The sequence below is a fragment of the Culex pipiens genome, chromosome 2 (genome assembly GCF_016801865.2).
Source record: "Culex pipiens pallens isolate TS chromosome 2, TS_CPP_V2, whole genome shotgun sequence".
In the NCBI taxonomy this organism is placed as follows: Eukaryota; Metazoa; Arthropoda; class Insecta; order Diptera; family Culicidae; genus Culex; species Culex pipiens.
This window is the reverse complement of record NC_068938.1, coordinates 60,996,447-61,015,985: the sequence shown is the minus strand read 5'-3', so window position 1 is coordinate 61,015,985 and position 19,539 is coordinate 60,996,447. Positions and strand designations below refer to the sequence as shown.

Genomic DNA, 19,539 nt, shown 5'->3' with positions numbered 1-19,539 from the left:
CGAAAAAATAAAACTGGACTACCCTTTGTCCTGAAGATTCAGAATTATCTTGAGATGGTCGAGAGACACATTTGTTTTTATGGTTGGTGATATTATTCTCTCGAGTTTTGCAATATCCTAAAGAAAAAAATGTGAGAACTTTTTCTCGACTCCGTACTTCAAAAAAGAATTCGAATATTTTATGATTGCATATTATTTTATATTAATCAGGCCCATGTTTCACGATTAAAATAAATGGTTTAAATAAAGCCGTTACTTTCCAAAAGCACCGGCAATCTGGGTAGCGATCGGCAGAATTTTGGTTGCCGCTGGGAGAACCTTGTCACGGATAACGCGTCCAGCACCTCGGATGAAGTCCATAAATCCATGAGCCTCCTCGGGGTTCATTCCAGCGATGATCAGGGCCTCTTGGAGTTTCTTCGCGTCCAATGTTCCGGTGGATTCCGAGGGGGCAGCGAAGGCAACGGCCACCAGGGCAGCGAGGATGAGGACGAATTTCATCTTGAAGAGCTGATTTGGGTACTGATCTGAACTCAAGTTCTGACTGTAGATCTGGGGTGTGGAACGTGGTTTAAATAGAGAAATTTGTTCACTACATATAGATGAAACGTGTTTGAAGAAGCCTACCACATCGTGTTTACTTTCGAAATCTGTGTTTTGCTGACGTCTGTAGCTAACAAATAAAATGTTTTAACTTTTTTATATTAATTTCGACCATCTGATTCAACATATTCTTCTAGAATTCAAATACTTTTTATTTTTATTGCAACAATTCAACTTATTTGTTAAGCTTGGAAATCTGTTTAAATATTTTTCAGCTTTTCGTTGAAACTTTTAAGTCGCAATTATTCACGCAAAAATGTTCTGGAATGATCTAAACTACTTTCAACATTCTAAAAATGTTGATCCTGCATGCAAAAAAAAACATAAGAAAAGTAATTTTGTCCATGACCAATGAAGAGTATTGGGGCCGCGTGTTAACATTGCATAAGTCGCCTTTCCTAAGGTGTCGTGATAAGGTCCACTAGGCTACGTGGCTCGGTAAAAAAAAAAACAAACAAAAATCAAAGTGCGCAGAAAAATGTTACAGGAGAATATTATGTTCAAAACAAACTATCCCTCAAAACATCCCTGCGATGTACAACTCTTTAAAGTGCTGTGGACTTACCCATTGAAAGATGTTCAACGATCAGTCCCACCTGGTATCGACCGAGATGTGAATGGCTCTTCTTATCGCTAGCTAGGCATCGCGTGTGCGCTTGATGATTTTTATCGACGATCATATCGCTTCATTCTTTGACTTTTCGAATTCGAGCTCTCGCGATCGACGAGGGTGATAAATAAAAATTTTACGACCTCCACCACCACCAGCTCATCGGGACGCTGGAAAGACAAAGAAGTTCAATGAGTTTATTTTTTGACTTCTTGATGGTTCGGTGTCTATCTTAGACAAAGCCGAGAGGTGCATCCAACCGAAGAAGAGCGGATGATGAACGTTAAACGATCGATCGCTAATGTCCGTTAATTTGATTAGGGACTGTAAAATTAGACGAGAGATGAGGAATGTTGCCGTTCAAGGGGGATTCCCACCGATGAAGGGGGATCAAGGTGAAATGTATGGATGGGTTTTTTTAAAGTTATTAAATGTTTTGGTACAGTTTTCATATTTTTCCAAAAGAAAAATAAATGATTAAATGATCTAAAAGAAAAATAGATGATTATTTCGTAAATTTTGGCCATTAAATAAATTTGAATAAGAAGAAATTGTCTAATTTTTCACACATTAATCTTCAATAATTTCAATAACATACATCCATAGCTACATACACATTTGGGGACTACAAAAATTGCTTTGATTTAAAAAAAAACATTAGCTCGAAAAATTAAAGGGCATATGTATGTTCAAAAAACTTCAAAATTTCAATAAAATAAGACGTGTAATCAACTGAAAAATATTTTGAAATATTGTGAAATTTCGATGTACGGTTCCGCAAAATTGTTATTGACAAAAAAAATGTTGAAACCTTGGCAAGGTTTTTTTGGCCTACCAAGCAATATAAACTTTGAAAACGCTTACGCTTAGATCTAAAATTGTTTATGTTATTTATTCTTTATTTTAGCTATACAGTCTAGACTCGATTATCCGATGGTTTGTATGGGACTTTGGATAAAAAACAATGTTTTTTTCGCATTTTTTTTCTTACTTCAACGTCAAATTTGATGTCTGCGACCCTATTTTGGTCAAAATGTAATGATTGATTGTCTTCTCCTACATATTTTATGCAATGTTTGGGTTGTATGCAACAGCGTCTAACTTTGGGGAAAAACCATTCGGTCCAGGTAAGCTATTTTTGAAAAATTCAAATTGCACGTCTTTTCTGTCAGTTTTTGTAGGTCAGTGTTATCAATTCCCCGTATCTTTCTCTTAAGTTGATTGAAATTTTGGAACCAGCCTGAGATCTGGACATGGCATGATCAATAAATGAATGTTCAACAGAATCCTGTGTTTATTCGTATCAGACAACAAGATTTACAAGATTCCAGTTTCTTACAAAATAAGTCTTTCAATCGTCAATAATAAACAACACAGCATTTTATTTTTCTATCACAATATAATTTTTGGAATAAGTAACATCTGTATGTCCATCACATTCGTTCCAGTGTGTCCAGTGACAACGTGAAATCTACCCTTATCAACCTGCCTATAAAAACTATAAGAATCATTGTTGCTTATAAACTCCTCCACAGGCTGTTCACAATCCAACATCTGAAACCGCTCCACAACTTCAGTTCCTCCAATTGCACCCGCTGCATCCGTCGGACCGTCGATTCCATCTGTTCCGGCACTCAGTAGTAGCACCCCCTTGAGCAGCTCTTGCTGGAAACACTGCACACTGAATCTCAACGCCAGCTCCTGATTCCTTCCACCAAGACCTGTTCCTTTCACAATCACGGTTGGTTCCCCTCCCGAGACGAGTAGGATATCTCGATCTGGGTTTTTGACAAGGGCCTCGATAAAAGAAGGGATTTTGGAGTGATCAAAATTTAACGTTTTGAAATTCTCGCTGATTTGCTCGATGAACTCAGATTCGGTGAGGGTTTGTTGCCTGAACTTGACGATGGCTGAAGCTAACTCGAAGTATGCTTGACTTAGTTCTGCGACATTGCCTTGCACGCTGGTTGACATTGGTATTGCTAGAAGGTCACTTTCAGTGGCTTTGCTTGTAACGCTTTCGATTGCAAGTTTGTTCGTCCCAATGAGGTGAATTTCACCTTGGACGTCTACTCTCTGATCAGGTTCTCTTCTTGTCAGCACTTTTTCAACAGATTTAGGTAGTTTATCAACTAGATTGTACTTCTTCAAAATGTTCAGTGCATCTTCATTACTGAAGTCACTCTGCACTGTTGGACCACTAGCAATTAGCTCAAGTGGATCCCCAATAATGTCGGAAATGATGAAACTCAACACTTTATTTGATTTGCTCGCTGAAGAGGCCAACTTTCCTCCCTTGACATCGGACAACTGAATCCGGACAACGTTAAGCTCGTCGATTGAGGCTCCTGCCGAAGCAAGCTGCTTGATGATGGTCAACTTTTCAGTCAGATTTATGGGTGATTTTGGAAGTGGAAGCAAAGCTGATCCTCCACCGGAAACGAGCACGCAAAGGACGTCACGAGCAGTCATGCTAGCGGTAACAGATTGTATTTTTCGAGCAGCTTGAACAGCAGCTTCATCGGGTAGATTGTTTGCAGCACACTCCAAGACCTGAATCTTACTAGCTCTACTCAGCTGGAAGTCTTGCTCCCCTCGGAATCGTTCCAAGGTCCCAACCGGTATGCTAATGCATCCACTGGTCAACCGATCTCCGAGAATCCGCTCCATTTGGACGGCCATTCCGAGAACTGCCTTGCCAAACCCTACCAAGTGGTAGTTTTTATCCGCATTCTGTAGCTGTCGCAGGACGGACTCATCTCCGAGGTAGCGCTCGAACATGGCACCAGGTTTGACGGCGTCGACGGCACCCGCGAAGAGGTGTTTTAGTTGGGATATTGAACTGTCCATCGTCACGTGTCTAAATTGATATCCAACTGTTTTTAAATTTGAACTCGTTCGAAGCAGCGATAGCATTGGATAAATTTGATGAGCTCTATAATAATACTTTGGTTAATGTTGTGAACATAAAACAATTTAACTCCTTACTTACATGAATGCAAAATATAATTACTCCTTAAGTACGATCATTCTTAAACAATAAACTCGTTAAAATATAAATTAACAAATCAACATCAATTCACGATTCGAACTAATCAATGTTTGGAATAAACTGTCATGGAGCCGAGAGCCCATGCAGCAAATGCTACGAATATTGCTTCGAAAAGCTCTACAAACTGCTGAAACATCGCAGCAAAGAGAGCGAGAGAAAAGTTTTCAAGTTCGCTTTTCCACACTACCACCATCTGGTGGTGTCGGATAGAGACAGCAATTTGGTGGCCCTCTGTTGGGAATGCATGCAAGTATTTTTGCCTATTAAGCTTCGTTGAGGCAAACAAGTATGATGGTTACCTTTTAACTTTGAGAAATCAGGAAAGTTTGGGAGAATTGAGATAGCTGTAAAGCTATGATTTGATCCTCGGTAATATTTTGGTCGCAGCACCTAAATAAAATTCCTAATTTGGCCATTTGGTTTTCATTTGATTTTGGTGAAGATTAAGAAAAGGTAGATGAGCAATTCTCTGAGATTTCGGTCATTCGATTTTTTTTTGTATTTTTTAATCCGGCTGAAACTTTTTTGGTGCCTTCGGTATGCCCAAAGAAACCATTTTGCATCATTAGTTTGTCCATATAATTTTCCATACAAATTTGGCAGCTGTCCATACAAAAATAATGTATGAAAATTCAAAAATCTGTATCTTTTGAAGGAATTTTTTGATCGATTTGGTGTCTTCGGCAAAGTTGTAGGTATGGATATGGACTACACTGAAAAAAAAGATACACGATAAAAAAATTGGTGATTTTTAATTTTACTTTTTGTCACTAAAACTTGATTTGCAAAAAAAACACTATTTTTATTTTTTTTTATTTTTTGATATGTTTTAGAGGACATAAAATGCCAACTTTTCAGAAATTTCCAGGTTGTGCAAAAAATCTTTGACCGAGTTATAAATTTTCAAATCAACAATATTTTTTTCAAAAAATCGAAATATTGGTCGCAAAAATTTTTCAACTTCATTTTTCGATGTAAAATCAAATTTGCAATCAAAAAGTACCCCAGTGAAATTTTCATAAAGTTCACCGTTTTCAAGATATAGCCATATATGGATTTTTTTAAAAAAAATAGTCGCAGTTTTCCAATTTTTTTAAATTAGTGCACATGTTTGCCCACTTTTGAAAAAAATATTTTTGAAAAGCTGAGAAAATGCTCTATATTTTGCTTTTTTGAACTTTGTTGATACGACCTTTAGTTGCTGAGATATTGCCATGCAAAGGTTTAAAAAGCAGGAAAATTGATGTTTTCTGGAGTTTTTTTTTAAAGATCCAATAAACTATTTTTTTTCAGATTTTGCTTGTTGGGTGTTTTTTAATACCCCTGACTCAAGGTGGTTTCAAAAACACTCAAAAAGCAAAAACTGGAAATTTGGTTTATTGGACCTTTTCAAAAAAAAAAAAACTCCAGTTTTCTAAGTCTCACCCAAACAACCCACCATTTTCTAACGTTGATATCTCAGCAACTAATTGTCCGATTTTCAATGTTAAAATATGAAACATTCGTGAAATTTTCCGATCTTTCCGGAAAAAATATTTTTTTAAATCAAGACTAACATTTCAAAAAGGCGTAATATTGAATGTTTGGCCCTTTTGAACATCCTGCGACCTCAATTTAAAAAAAATAAAAAGAGGCATTATTATTTTGTTAGCATATGAAATGGATTTCTCAATATGGCCGATTTAAAAAATCTAAATCACTTTAGAATTAGAGGCACTACACAACATGTCTCTTATAGAACAATTAAACAGTTAAACAGCTGATTGCACTTAAATTTCCATTGAAATTTTGAAGTTTTTTGAAAAAATATTTTTTTGTCCCCTGATTTCGGGCCAAAAAAAATTTGAAAATTTTCAAAAATTCAAAGGATGTTAAAACAATCCAAACATGCTAAACTGATTTTAAACGCAGGGGAATGCATTTTAAGTCAATTTCAGCTAATTGCACTTAAATTATCATTGAAATTTTGAAGTAGTTTGAAAAAAAAAATCTCTGCCCCCTGATTTTTCGGGCCAATATTGATTGAAGGTGACAAAATTTGAACAAAATTTTTACCTGCCTAATTGCATTGTGAACCTTTGAATTTTCTAAAGTAATATTTTATACGCCAGTATTGTTAAATTTTGTTCAAAATTTTATACAGAAAAGGCGATTTGCAAAAATACACATTAAAAAGCAGTTTTTCTTATGCTTGCACTTCTACAAAAACATGATGCTACATTTATTTCAGTTAATTTTAAAGAACTTTAATTCTATTTCTATTTTTAAATCTCAATGACATTTAAACTCATATAACTAATTAGCAAAAAAAAGGTCAATTATGTTAAGTCTAAGATTTAAATCGTATCCTCTATTTAGTTTTTAATTTGGAAATCTCAAATCGAAAATATCCTTAATTTTAAACTTCACAAGAACAATTAAAAAGCTGTGTTAAATTTAAAATAATAGGAATTACCATCTGAAGCCTCGGAAATTCCAAAAAAGAAGTTATATTTATTGTTCACAGACGTCAGTCAAATGCAGATGTTCAAAGTAAATAAAATCTTTCGACGATTTCACTTTTCAAACTTTATTTGATTTTTCTCAAGCTTCTGCCTATAAAAACCTCAGCTCTTTTTCCAAATCTTCAGTCAGAACTTGAGTTCAGATCAGCACCACAACCAACTTCTCCAAGATGAAATTCGTCCTCGTCCTCGCTGCCCTGTTGGCCGTTGCCTTCGCTGTCCCGTCATCATTGGACGGTGCCAAGCTCCAACAAGCTCTGGTTCTGGCTGGAGCTGATCCTGAGGCCGCAAGTGGATTCCTGGAAATCCTCAGTGGCATCACCGGAGTCCTTAACGTGGTGGTTCCTCAAATCGCTCCCATCATCAGCGCTGTGAAGTCTGGTTAATGCAAATGTTTTTTTTTGAATGATTATAATCAATAAAGTTGATTAACTTAAAAAAGCGTTTTTTTATTACTTTGTTTTGGAATTTCACATCATTGGTAATGTTATTGGTTTGAACGGGGAAGATTTAATAAGAATTATTTTAAACATTATCAGATCAAATAAAAACATCTAAGGAACAAGTATGCTATTTTACCTTTAAATTAAAAAAAGGAGTATATTTTATATAAAAAATAATTTGAACCATGAGATACTGGTGTACAAATAAAACTAATGACTACTTGTCTAATGCTATTAACATAATTACTTCTATCTTTTCTGAATGTTTAATAAACCTATTTCTTACTTCTTTATTACATTCAATGTAACGGCGGAAATTTCAAACAACCAATTAAACCATGTTATGACACACAATTAAACTCCCAATTTAGCGAGTGACATTCTACTAAACGGTGTGCGTGCGCAGGTGATAAACCCAAGCCACTACAAAGTGTAACAAATCGTCATACTTATTCAATTTTATGCCCCTTGATAAAGCTCGAAACTTTTGCCAAACGAGGTTTCCAACTTCCGATAAGTCTTAATTACAAAATGAGTTAATCAGGTAGCCCGGAACCCGACGTGTGCCGATGCTTCCTTCCTGTAATTACTTTCCACCAGTTCCATCGGCAGTTTGAAATTTCTCGATCGATCCACCGCGATCTCGTGATGGATTCCGACAACTATGTCGGGCGCCGTTGACGTTGCAGCAGAGTCAAGTTCAAAAAGCCCGGATCTCGCGCGCAAACTTGTGAGACATGTTGTGTAGTGCCAAACAAGATAAGGGCCAATTTGGTCCCATAACGGTAATTATCGGCAGCGGCGATCACATTCGATGTAAAACAACAACACATCGCGGAGATCAAGTCTTGTGAAGTTACTTCCCAATACCTGACAGCGCGTTTGGGCCAATTTGTCATTTCGGTTTAACAGTTTGACAAATTATCGCGCCAGTATGTGGCATGTTAGTAGAGCCGGCGAGGCGCCTTATTTGCATAAAAATGCAATTAAAGCACATCCAGCCCCGGGAGTAATTCACTTGACAAGGCTACATTCAAAAGTCGACCCATTGAACAAAAATAAAAAATAACTTAAAGCTTACTAACAAAAAGTAACAAGTATAGATATTGTAACACATTTTTTTAAATCATCTGAATCAGTTTGCTAGTTAATACTCTTAAAAATACATATTCAAAACAAACATTTCCTGAAAAAAGTATCCATGAAATGTTAATAGACAGTCATTTATTCAATTTACTGCATTCTGCAGGTTTTTCCTTAGTAGTGTATTGTTCATTATAACATATTTGTCTCAAGCTCATTTTTTAAGACTTTGTGAGGGACCATTTTGCCTTGGGTCGCCCATGCAAGTATTCATACAAGTTTGGCAGCTGTCCATACAAAATCTGTATCTTTTAAAGGGAATATTCTGATCAATTTGATGTACTGAAAAGTGTAAATATTGATGAACACAATAAGAAATACGGTACTGGATTTTTTGCGATTTTCAAACTAACTTTTTCAAACATTTTCTCAATTTATAATTCATTTCCCAAAATCCGTTTTTTCACATTTTATAATTTTAGGACAAGTACCCGCAACTTTTGAGCTAAAGAAAAGCACAGCCAAGAATTATGACGCTAACTTATCTTTTTAAATCGTGATTATTGAGAAAAGAATTGAAATTCCACCAAAATATGTTGTTGATAACAATTAATTTGTAATCGAAAAGTACTTTACATAAATTAAAAAAAAAACTGCACTTATTGTTTGGTTTCAACTATTATTTTTTTCAGAGTGAAAATTTCGAAAATATTTTTTTCCGGAATAAAGAAATACAAACAGGACAATGAAAGTTTTCAAAGTCTTACTCATACAGCCTCCCATTCTCTAATGCAACTAAGGCTTGTACAAATAATATTTGGGTAATTCTCTACCAACTCACACAAAATCGGGAAAAGTTGCCCTGACCCTCTTCGATTTGCGTGAAAATTTGTCCTAAGGAGTAACTTTTGTCCCTGATCACTAATCTGAAGTACGTTTTTTGATATCTCGTGACGGAGGGGCGGTTCAACCCCTTCCATTTTTGAACATGCAAAACATGACCTTTTTTCAATAATTTGCAGCCTGAAACGGCGATGAGATAGAAATTTAGTATAAAAGGGACTTTTATGTAAAATTAGACGCAAGATTTGATGGAGTACTCAAAATTTCGAAAAAACGTATTTTTGCCTTCCTCACTGAGGTAAGGCTATAATCCTGCTCTAAAAATGAACTTTGTAAAAAAACGTCGTAGACCCACCTTCATGTATACATATCGACTCAGAATCGAAAACTGAACAAATGTCTGTGTGTATGTGTGTGTGTATGTGTGTGTGTATGTGTGTGTGTATGTGTGTGTGTATGTGTGTGTGTATGTGTGTGTGTATGTATGTATGTGACCAACAAACTAGCTCATGTTTCTCAGCACTGGCTGAACCGATTTGACCCGAACTTGTTGCATTCGACTTGGTTTAGGGTCCCATAGATCGAGTTTTATACAGATTGAAGTTTCGATAAGTAGTTCAAAAGTTATGTATAAAAACGTGTTTTCACATATATCCGGATCTCACTTAAATGTATGTAAACTATGTCCGGGTCCATCATCCGACCCATCGTTGGTTAGGTTATCAAAAGACCTTTCCAACGAGTCCAAAACATTGAAGATCTGGCAACCCTGTCTCGAGATATGGCCCCTTAAGTGATATTGGTGTACTTTTTTATTCCGGATCTAAAAAATAGATGAAATTTGTGTACAGCCATTGTTGGTAATGAGTGAGGAAGGCTCCAACCACATAGGTGGATTAAGTTAGTTTTCAATACAAAAAATACTGACAAAGTTTGAAAAACTCTGACATTTTCTGTTACTCGACTGTAATTTTACCAATTTATCCAATTTTACATTTCCATTTAATCACCGTTTCAGGCTGCAAATTTTTGGAAAACACCTCTTTTTTGCATGTTCAAAAATGAAAGGGCCCCTCCGTCACGAGATATAAAAAAAAACGAACCTCGGATTCGTGATCAGGGACAAAAGTTACCCCTTAGGACAAAGTTTCACGCAAATCGAAGAGGGGTCGGGTAACTGCTTTGTGAGTTGGCGGAGAATTACCCATTTAAAGTTTAAAGCACCGGCCATTTTTGAAAAATGGAACATTTCATAAAATTATCTGATGTTTTCCAAATCACAAAAAAATAATAGTTTTTTCAATGATTCTCACCTCAACCAAGTTGTGAGATAAATTTTTTTATGTAAAATTAACTTTGCTATAGAATTTGATGCCGATGCAAAAAGTTGTAAAATTGAGATTTTTATATAACATTTTTTGCAACTCCGAAAATACAATCTGAATATTATTTTTCTGTGATACAACCGTTTTTCATGCCTATTTTGGCGTCCATAATCAATGTCACTTCGCCAATTGTGAAAAGATGAACATTTCGCAACAGTTACATAATGAACTTTTTACCACATTTATTTTGTGGCGATAAAAGTGGGAGTTGAACAAGTCTAATATTTTTTTCGGAAAATGATACGCGACAAAAACAAGAGATGAATAAAAATTTGAAAAAAGTTAAAATGCTAAATTTTGGTGTGTTGTCAAAAAAAAAAAGATGTTTTGATAGTATAGTCGATTTCAAAAGGTAAGTCGAATTGTTTTGAACTAAGGTGGAGAGGGGTGACACAAACTTGATCTTTCATTTTAGATTTATGTGAAATCTATTGCGTCACAACCAACCTTTTATGTTTTTTGAGAACTTAAATCATAACAATACCTTTCTCTCATTGAAATTCCCTTTAAAGCTTCACTACCGGTTCTAATAATACCTGTTTCCAAAAAGAACTACATACAAGCCGACTACCATAATACGCGAAATTTAACAAGCTCAGCTGACGCTACACACTCACACCTACCACAAGTACACCCAAACGAGTTTGAAAATTCTGTTTTTTTTTCACCTTTGATGAATGATTGCATGCAAACACAAACAACGCATCTTTCATGTGTGGGTGTTTTGGCACACGCGTTTTTTTTTTGGCCTTAACTTTTCTGTTGATAAGAAAGTTAACTTGTTGGTGGAAAGTGGAAAAAGGGGTGTGGGAGGAGTTGTTCAAAGGGACTGCCTCCTCATGATGTGCGGCGAAAAAATAAAAAAAAAGTTAAGGCTCCACTATATAAGACAGACTGGTGGTGGAAAGTGGTTTTCAGAACGTTCTAACTATTTCCTCCGGTCGATCGCGTTTTTGTGAAAAACTGACGTCGCGTGCAGGTTGTGTGGGGTGGGAAAAATGAAGTGCAAAGTGAAGATGAAAATTTGAGTGAAATTGTGACTTGTACAAATAGAAAAAAAAATAATTGAAACAGTGATTTTTATGTGACATATGATAGAAGAAAATGACACCGCAATGGATTACCGGATTATTGCTTGGAATTTTGCTGCCTTTCAACGTTGCCGACTGGAATTTCTTCAAGTGCTACGAAACGGCGAAAAAGTGTCCCAACGAAAACATAACGTTCTGGCTGTACACCAGGTATATTGTGCAAAAGAAGATTTAAAAGCTATGCCATTTTTTATATGAAGGAAAAAATTTCAGTCTGAAATGAACAACAATTTTTATAATTAAATTTCGTATTGGTCAGGAGGGCAAAAAACATGAATTACTTTTTGTAAAAGCGTAAAATGCTTAAATAAAGTGAGTGAATTATTCATAAAAGTGCACTTTGTTGTAGTTACAGATTGATACGACTTGTATCAGCAGCTTGTTTTATGGGACTACTGTACATAAAAAATTTTTCATTTGTAATAATTTTATAAAATATACGAATAATTTTATAAAATAAATGAAAATTATTCTGTTTTTTTTTCGATAGCAGGAAAGGTGCCCTTATTTTCTATCAATGCTCTTGAAAATCGGAATTTGATTGGCAAATCTCAGTAAAAAAATAGTAGTCCACAATTTAAGAGAATTCTCTTTAAAATATTCACAAGTTTAGAAAATTCTCAAATTTTATCTAAACTTTTGAATATTTTAAAGAGAATTCTCTTAACTTGTGGACTACTATTTTTTTACTGAGATTTGCCAATCAAATTCCGATTTTCAAGAGCATTGATAGAAAATAAGGACACCTTTCCTGCTATCGAAAAAAAAAAATAAATCGGTTTCTACAATGATTCAGAATAATTTTGAAATGTGCTATTAAGACTATCTTATTTGAATCAAAATGATGTCTGTTTTAATGCACATTTCAAACTTGATTTCTCTTATCAGAGCAGTATATCTACCTGACAAAAAATACATCTGCTATGAATGGTGGAATTCAAAGAGAAATCATTTTGTTTGGGAATTCCATGAGAGAAGATATGTTTACTTTTCACAGACGTCAGCCAAATGTAGATATTCAAAGTAAATAAAATTATTTGACGATTTCACTTTTAAAACTTTATTTGATTTTATTATAGCTTCTGCTATAAAGTCTGGTTAAAGCAAATATTTTTTTAATTGATTTAATCATCAAAATAGATTCAATAGCAAAAAATAACATTTTTTTTTGTATCACAATCATTACCAATAAAATTTTCAAATCTACTCGATTTTTCTCTTACTGGCGAAACCATGATAGTTAGTCGAATATTCTTGTTATTAAGCCTCTAAATTTTTTTTTTCCCTCAAAGAGAAGAAGTTACAAAACTTCTCTAGAAAAAAAACATTCATAGATAACTCAAATTCAAATCGGAAAACATACTGCAATCGGATTCTTTGGACAATTTCAACCAAAGAACTGTTAAAATTAATTTCTATGTAACAAATTTCATGTGTTAATGCTACATAGTGAGTTATGAATTAGTGAATTTTCACGATTTCGCGGACAGCGTGAAATTCGTGAAATTCCACAATTGCAATTTCCGCGAAATCCGGTGAAATTCTAAGATTTTCTGAAATCAATGCAAAAAAATAAATAAATATGAAATGTGTTATCGACAAAGTTTTTAAGTGTGAATTTTAATCGTTTTCAATTGATAAACGTGACATTTACTTTTAATACTTTAAGTTGGGATAAATCAAATGTTATGTTTTTTTCTCCCCTAATTTAAAATTCTCCAGAAAAACGCCAAGGCAATGCTGTAGATCCGAGCTTGGGTAAATAACAAAGGAAATGCGTAATAATACCTTTCTCTGGTATCAATACCAAATTGTGGCATTCCTGGACCCTTTAAAATTTGTGTTAAGGATTACACAAGTATTGCAAAATTGCAGCATTTGTCAATGGTCGAACACCACATTTTGGTATTATTTTGATATTAAAGTGTTTTATCAAATTCCTCTGAAACTATGGGATAATTTTGACCAATTTTCACAAAATAATTAATTTTGCGCTAAAATGATGTCTCAAAGCGAATACTTTCAGTGAAAACCGGAAATTTCAAACAAATTGATTTTAAACATTTTTTAAATGACTTGAAATTGCGGAAAATTTTCTAAATCAGGATGACACATTTTGGTATTGGAATGTTTCATCAAATTCCTCTGAAACTATGAGATTTTTTTCTATAATTTTTTACGAAATAATTTATTTTGCGCTAAAATGACTTGAAACCCAAAAATGTTATGGCTGCTTTTAATTTTTTTTTTTATATATACCCGCTAAGATTTTTTTATTTAAATCATTGAAATTTCTCTAAGTCGGGATAACAGAATACTTTGAAAAACTAGTCAATCAACAGATTATTGAATTTTGATCAATTTCAATGCAGTTTCATTTTATCAAAACTTATTTTTCAATCGTGTTATTTTTCAGAAGCTTCAAGAACTTCAAGCACAGGCCGTTCATCAATGACAAATGCATTCGATGTGGTGAAGAATATCACTAAAACTAACATGGAATCTTAAGGAGAGTAGATTTGGCTGTTGCATATAGATTATTTCCGTTTTTTCACTAACTGCAACTGCTGCACTAAAAATGGTATGAAAATACCAAATTTTGGTATTACTTTTGCAAATACCAGCGACCAAATTGTGTCAGTAATAGATGGTAAAATATCATGAAATCATTCCAAAATCATGTAACACAGGAACACCAAAATCTGATTTTCCAAGAGCGCGGGAATACCTAAAATTAAAACCATGGCAATACCAAGTTTTGGTATTCAAGCAATGTTCAAAAATCCAGAAGACCTCAACTTGGTATTGAAATGGTTTTATTTTGAGGTATTATTTTACCCGTGTAATACCATGGCTTGGTATTGTTGTGCCCTTCCACATACAAGACTTTGGTATGGGCAACCAATGCACATTTTGGTCCCTGTTATTTGCCCAAGTAATACCAAAAAAATGTATTCCCGTGTTATTAACCCCTGCTCGGGGAGCGAATAATTTGATTTTTAGATTAGACAGACTTGCACAGCAAAAAATCCGATAGTAAAATCGCATGCAAAAGCATGCACATCACCTTCGTCAAAAAAGACACTTAAGAGCGAGTCCACGAGCAAAGCATACACATCTCGCATCGACCTCACCAATCTGCCTGAAATTTTCAGGGGTTGTTTGTACATATAAAACTAGCATCTGGCCAAAATACGAGCACTCTAAGTCAACGGGAAGTGGGGCAAATCGGGACAAAAAGTTTGAAGGTTCAAAAACGTCAAAAATCTTAAAAAGACTGTAACTTCGGCAAAACTCAATTTAATTTCAAAATTCAAAATGCATCTGAAAGTGCTTACAAAATGCAACAAAATGCAGTGGCTCTTACGGCTTTTTGAAAACTCACCCGAGAATTATATGTGTTCATAAAAATGTTAAAAATGGTTTTAGATTTTTTGGGAATACTTCAAACCGATTCTTAAAAAATGATGGAAGTACGTCACCGTTTTGGGACGGTTTTGGGTAGAACTTCTCAATCATAAATCAACTTCATCGGAGTCCTGAAATTAAAAAAATTAAACAAATAACAAGCTTTTGCTGTTCAATCAATTTCATTGATTATAATCATTTTAAAGAAACGTTTTCTTTATCCAGTCTTAACAGCGTTGATTATGGGAGCAATGTTGGGAACAACCACGTTCAGGACTCCAGTGATTCCAGAGAGTATTTCCAGGAATCCGCTTGCGGCCTCAGGATCAGCTCCAGCCAGAACCAGAGCTTGTTGGAGCTTGGCACTGTCTAGTCCAGTTGACGGGACAGCGACGGCAACGGCCAACAGGGCAGCGAGGACGAGGACGAATTTCATCTTTGAGAAGTTGGTTGTGGTGCTGATCTGAGCTAAAGTTCTGAATGATGATTTGAAAACTGAGATGAGGTTTTTATAGGCAATAACGTAAGTGAAACACAAATAAATCTCGAAAAGTGAAATCGTCTACTCCATTGATTTCGTTTATTTTGGATATCTGGAATTTTACTGACGTCTGTGAGCATGTCTGTTTTTTGTGGAATATCCCAAGTTTCAGATCTGAATTCTGGATATGATTCTTAAACAGATACGGAACTAGTTTGTAACGTATTTTTTTTATCTAAATAACCCATCTTTTAATGTATTTTTAGTAAGAAGTAATCCTAGTTGAAATAAAACAATCAAAATTACAATCTGAAATCTGAAAAGTTCCATGATAACAGATTCTTTTTTGTAAATGAACGTCATAAAAATTGCACATGCTCGAAGTAAACAAAATCATTCGAGTAGACGGTTTTACGTTTTATAAGTTACTGCCTATAAAAGCCACATCTCAGCTTCTCAATCTTCAGTAAGAACTTGTGTTCAGATCAGCACCCTAACAAGCTCACCAAGATGAAATTTGTCCTCATCCTCGCTGCCCTGTTGGCCGTTGCCATCGCTGTTCCATCAACTTTTGACAGTGCCAAGCTCCAACAAGCCTTGGTCCTGGCTGGAGCTGATCCTGAAGCCGCAAGCGGATTCCTTGAAATTCTTAGCGGCATTACTGGAGTCCTCAACGTGGTTGTTCCCAACATTGCCCCCATCATCAGCGCTGTGAAGACTGGTTAAAGCAAACGTTTATAATGTTACACATTGCTAAATAAAGTTCTTTGAAAAAATAAACCAAAATAAAGTGTTTCTTCCTGCTTAAAAAAACGACCAATAATTGCTAGCGATATCATTGTTCAACACTTTTTTTAACCTTTCCACAGAGAAACCCAGTACGAACCGACTGAGCTTAGCATGTTTGACCCGGAAGCGATAAGCCGGGCTCCGTTCGTGCTGGACCGCCCGTTGATCGTCCTAATTCACGGCTACACGGGCCACCGTAATTACGCCCCAAACACCTCGATCCGGCCGGCTTACCTGGCGTACGACGAGTTCAACATTATCTCGCCCGATTACAACCCGCTGGCCCAGGAACCGTGCTACTACCAGGCCGTCCGGAATCTTCCCACGGTGGCCAACTGTACGGCCCAGCTGCTGGATTACCTCATCGACCAGCAGATGTTCACGCTGGATGATATCCACGTGGTGGGGTTCAGCCTGGGCGGGCAAACGTCCGGCATGATCTCCAACTACCTGCGGGCGGGCAAGCTTCGGCGAATCACCGGCCTAGATCCGGCCAAGCCCCTCTTCATAACCGCACCCAACGAGTACAAACTGGACCAGTCGGACGCGGAGTTTGTTCAGGTTAGTGGGTTTTATGTCAACAACATTAGACTGACATAATCTGACTTCAATTACCACCCCCAGGTGATCCACACGGACGTGTTCGCTCGGGGGATCCTTCATCCGAGTGGTCACACCGACTTTTACATCAACGGTGGCGTCGAACAGCCCGGCTGCAACGCCCAGATGATGATGACCACGGGCGAGTGCAACCACAACCGGGCGCCGGAGTACTACGCGGAATCGATCGCCACGGAAGTGGGCTTCTACGGGTATCGGTGTGCCCACTGGTACCTGTACATGCTGGGGCTGTGCCCGGTTCGTGAGGACAGCCAGCTGGCCCTCATGGGCGCGTACACGCCGAACACGTGAGTCTCGGGGATGGTGGTGATGGTTGCTGTGTGCGCTTAATTGGTTGTAATCGTAGATGAGTTTGATGATGATGAGAGCAAAATGTGCATAAATTTACGACCGCAGTATAACGCTTGTCTTCAGGGGAATGCTATCCTGGTCATGTTTTGTTTTGAATCCTGATTATTTTTTCGTTTTGTTCAAACAAATGTGGTACTGTGAAGAATAAATTTTAAAAAAGCCTATAAAATAAGAAAATACCTTTAAATTACGCATTTAATGCATCCGCGAGACCAACTCTCCGTAGATTTGTTAGGTCTTCTCAGCGAATCATCAAGATCCGCACTCCGCACCAGCCTCACCTGTTTTGCGAGTTGCATTGCAACATTTCAAAAAATATTACTCTCTCGCTGTCTGTCTCTTTTTTTGCACATTTTTCCTCAATCGCCGAGTTTCTTTAGCCAGTTTTGTTGTCACTGAGACTGCATGCCAACAACAAAACCGCTTGAATCTCAATCTCTCACGTCCACCTCAACTCCCGACAGGCCCATAAAAATTGCACAAAACCGTTGTGGTGGTCAGTTTTTAATGGTTTTCTTGCGATACCTACTTAGTGTAAGTTATCACGTTATTAAAGTGCTATCGCAGTGCGTTTGGCAACACTGCCACACTAACACTGTGCATGATTCAACCCTTACTTTGTTACATAAGTTGATGCTGGTGCAAACATCTTAGAGAGTGACCTTTTCAACCCATCCGTTGATGTCTCCTTTCCGTTTCAGAACGCGTGGTCTGTACTTCCTGAACGTCAACATGAACCCACCGTACGCCCAGGGCAAAAACTTCACCCTCCGAGACGAGTTCCCGATTCCGTGACGCCTCTAGACCCCACTATTTTACCCTAAACTCCTCTGTAGACCTAAGAGACCCACCCAACCTTCGATGTACACGAGCGCGAGTAGAGAAAAATAAATTGAAAAAATAAACGAACTAGCCAATTCAAGAGTGTATGCACACAGTTTTGCTTGCTTTATTCGATTTCCACAAGTTTCAGTCACCCCCAACGGCGGGCTGGAAAGAAAACCATTGAGCGGATATATCTGCGTCATAAGATTGAGAGAAATAGAAACAAAATGAAAAAGTTTGGATTTCAATCAAAACAAAAACCGAAATGACCAACGCAATGTTAATGACACCGGGCAACGCCGGATTTGCAAGAAACTCAAGGCACCGAGGATCGGCTCAATGACCACGGCATATGCGAAGGAGATCAAGGTTTGGTTGGACAACAGTGGCAAGACTTGGTTGGATCGAGTGTTGAGTCTGGCGGAACAACGGGTTTGTTAGGTTTGCGGAATCTACAGTCAGGAAGTAAATGATGCGAATGGATACTTGAATGTAGTTGACTTCTATTGGGGAATTTGAATTTTGAAGTGTTCAGAGTAGATGAAGATGAAGATGAAGGAACGGGAAAAAATAAAAATAATTTAAGAGAAGAGTTTAGTCAAAACATAAAGAAAATTTGTATAATGATGTCAAAGTATTGATATACAATATGGTGTTTCAACCAAACAAAAAAAAACAAATTACGGCAAACCGAGGTTCCTCTTGTAGAGGATACCCATAGGAACTCTCATGCCAAATATCAGCCCATTTGGTTGAGAACTGGCCTGTCCCCAGCGGTTCAAAGTTAATATGGAAATTACTAGGGGATTGTTGTGCTTCTTCTTAAACCGTTCCTACAGGTCTGGGGACAATTTGGATTCACTCGGAATAAAGACAGGTGTGTAGGGGATGGTCCAATGAACACATTCCATAAGAAATAATGATTGTCCCAAGGTGCGCATTGGATTGACGTCCGGTGTCTCCAGAATCAACGATTCACCCTTCAAAAGTACGCATTGTCCTTTGTATTATACATTTTTGATGTCAGGTCCTGATGGTGTTTTCCATATACCACAGCTTAGGCAGCGAGGACAACGGTCAACATGGTAACAATGGCCGGAACGGAAATTTTAACTGATGTTTAAAAAATTAAGTTAAGCACAAAAAAAAACATTAAAAAATGAAATCGGAGTTTGTTAACCTTGAACAGGTGCAATTTGAATGACGTATGATGTATGACAATGTTTAACAATGACTCAGTCGCCAGCCAGCGACAAGTTAAGACGTGTTTTGCTCGTGTTGTCATCTCGCGTGCTTGGAAGTTTTTGACAGATGGAGGTGGAGGAATCCTCCGAGGAGGAAGATTTTCGTCCCGTCCGCGGGAATCGGAAGCGGAAGAAGTCCAGCGAGGTCACTGGAATCGGCATCGAAGGAGAAAAAGTTGAGAAGACCCTGCTCAACAACAACAACC

At 36.9% G+C, this 19,539-nt stretch overlaps 2 protein-coding genes across 3 annotated transcripts; one reads left to right on the top strand and one right to left on the bottom strand.

The window, feature by feature from the left end:
• Nucleotides 1-187: 187 nt before the first annotated feature.
• Nucleotides 188-4,343, bottom strand: LOC120420624 (glycerate kinase). 2 transcript variants are annotated; one of them, XM_039583699.2, is made up of 5 exons: nt 4,206-4,343; nt 3,347-4,148; nt 2,786-3,010; nt 1,354-1,383; nt 188-552 (listed from the first exon to the last, which is right to left on the bottom strand). In XM_039583699.2, exons 2-5 carry the CDS (start codon nt 4,127-4,129, stop codon nt 253-255), a joined length of 1,338 nt encoding a protein of 445 aa, XP_039439633.1. In that variant the 5' UTR covers nt 4,130-4,148; nt 4,206-4,343; the 3' UTR covers nt 188-252. The 2 variants fall into 2 exon arrangements, with proteins under 2 accessions (XP_039439633.1, XP_039439631.1); XM_039583697.2 differs by lacking the exons at nt 188-552; nt 1,354-1,383 and having other exon boundaries at nt 2,571-4,148.
• Nucleotides 4,344-11,457: 7,114 nt separating this feature from the next.
• Nucleotides 11,458-18,186, top strand: LOC120420612 (pancreatic lipase-related protein 2-like). Its single transcript, XM_039583689.2, has 4 exons — nt 11,458-11,764; nt 16,373-16,853; nt 16,917-17,200; nt 17,966-18,186. The coding sequence occupies exons 1-4, from the start codon at nt 11,628-11,630 to the stop codon at nt 18,057-18,059; spliced, it is 996 nt and encodes a 331-aa protein (XP_039439623.1). The 5' UTR covers nt 11,458-11,627; the 3' UTR covers nt 18,060-18,186.
• Nucleotides 18,187-19,539: the final 1,353 nt, after the last annotated feature.

What these genes read in the sequence shown, in the direction of transcription:
- LOC120420624 (XM_039583697.2), bottom strand. Translation starts at nt 4,129, where the DNA reads ATGCTATCGCTGCTTCGAACGAGTTCAAATTTAAAAACAGTTGGATAT.
- LOC120420612 (XM_039583689.2), top strand. Translation starts at nt 11,628, where the DNA reads ATGACACCGCAATGGATTACCGGATTATTGCTTGGAATTTTGCTGCCT. An exon ending in ACGTTCTGGCTGTACACCAG is followed by an intron (nt 11,765 to 16,372) that starts GTATATTGTGCA and finishes ACCTTTCCACAG; the next exon opens with AGAAACCCAGTACGAACCGA. An exon ending in GGCGCGTACACGCCGAACAC is followed by an intron (nt 17,201 to 17,965) that starts GTGAGTCTCGGG and finishes TTTCCGTTTCAG; the next exon opens with AACGCGTGGTCTGTACTTCC.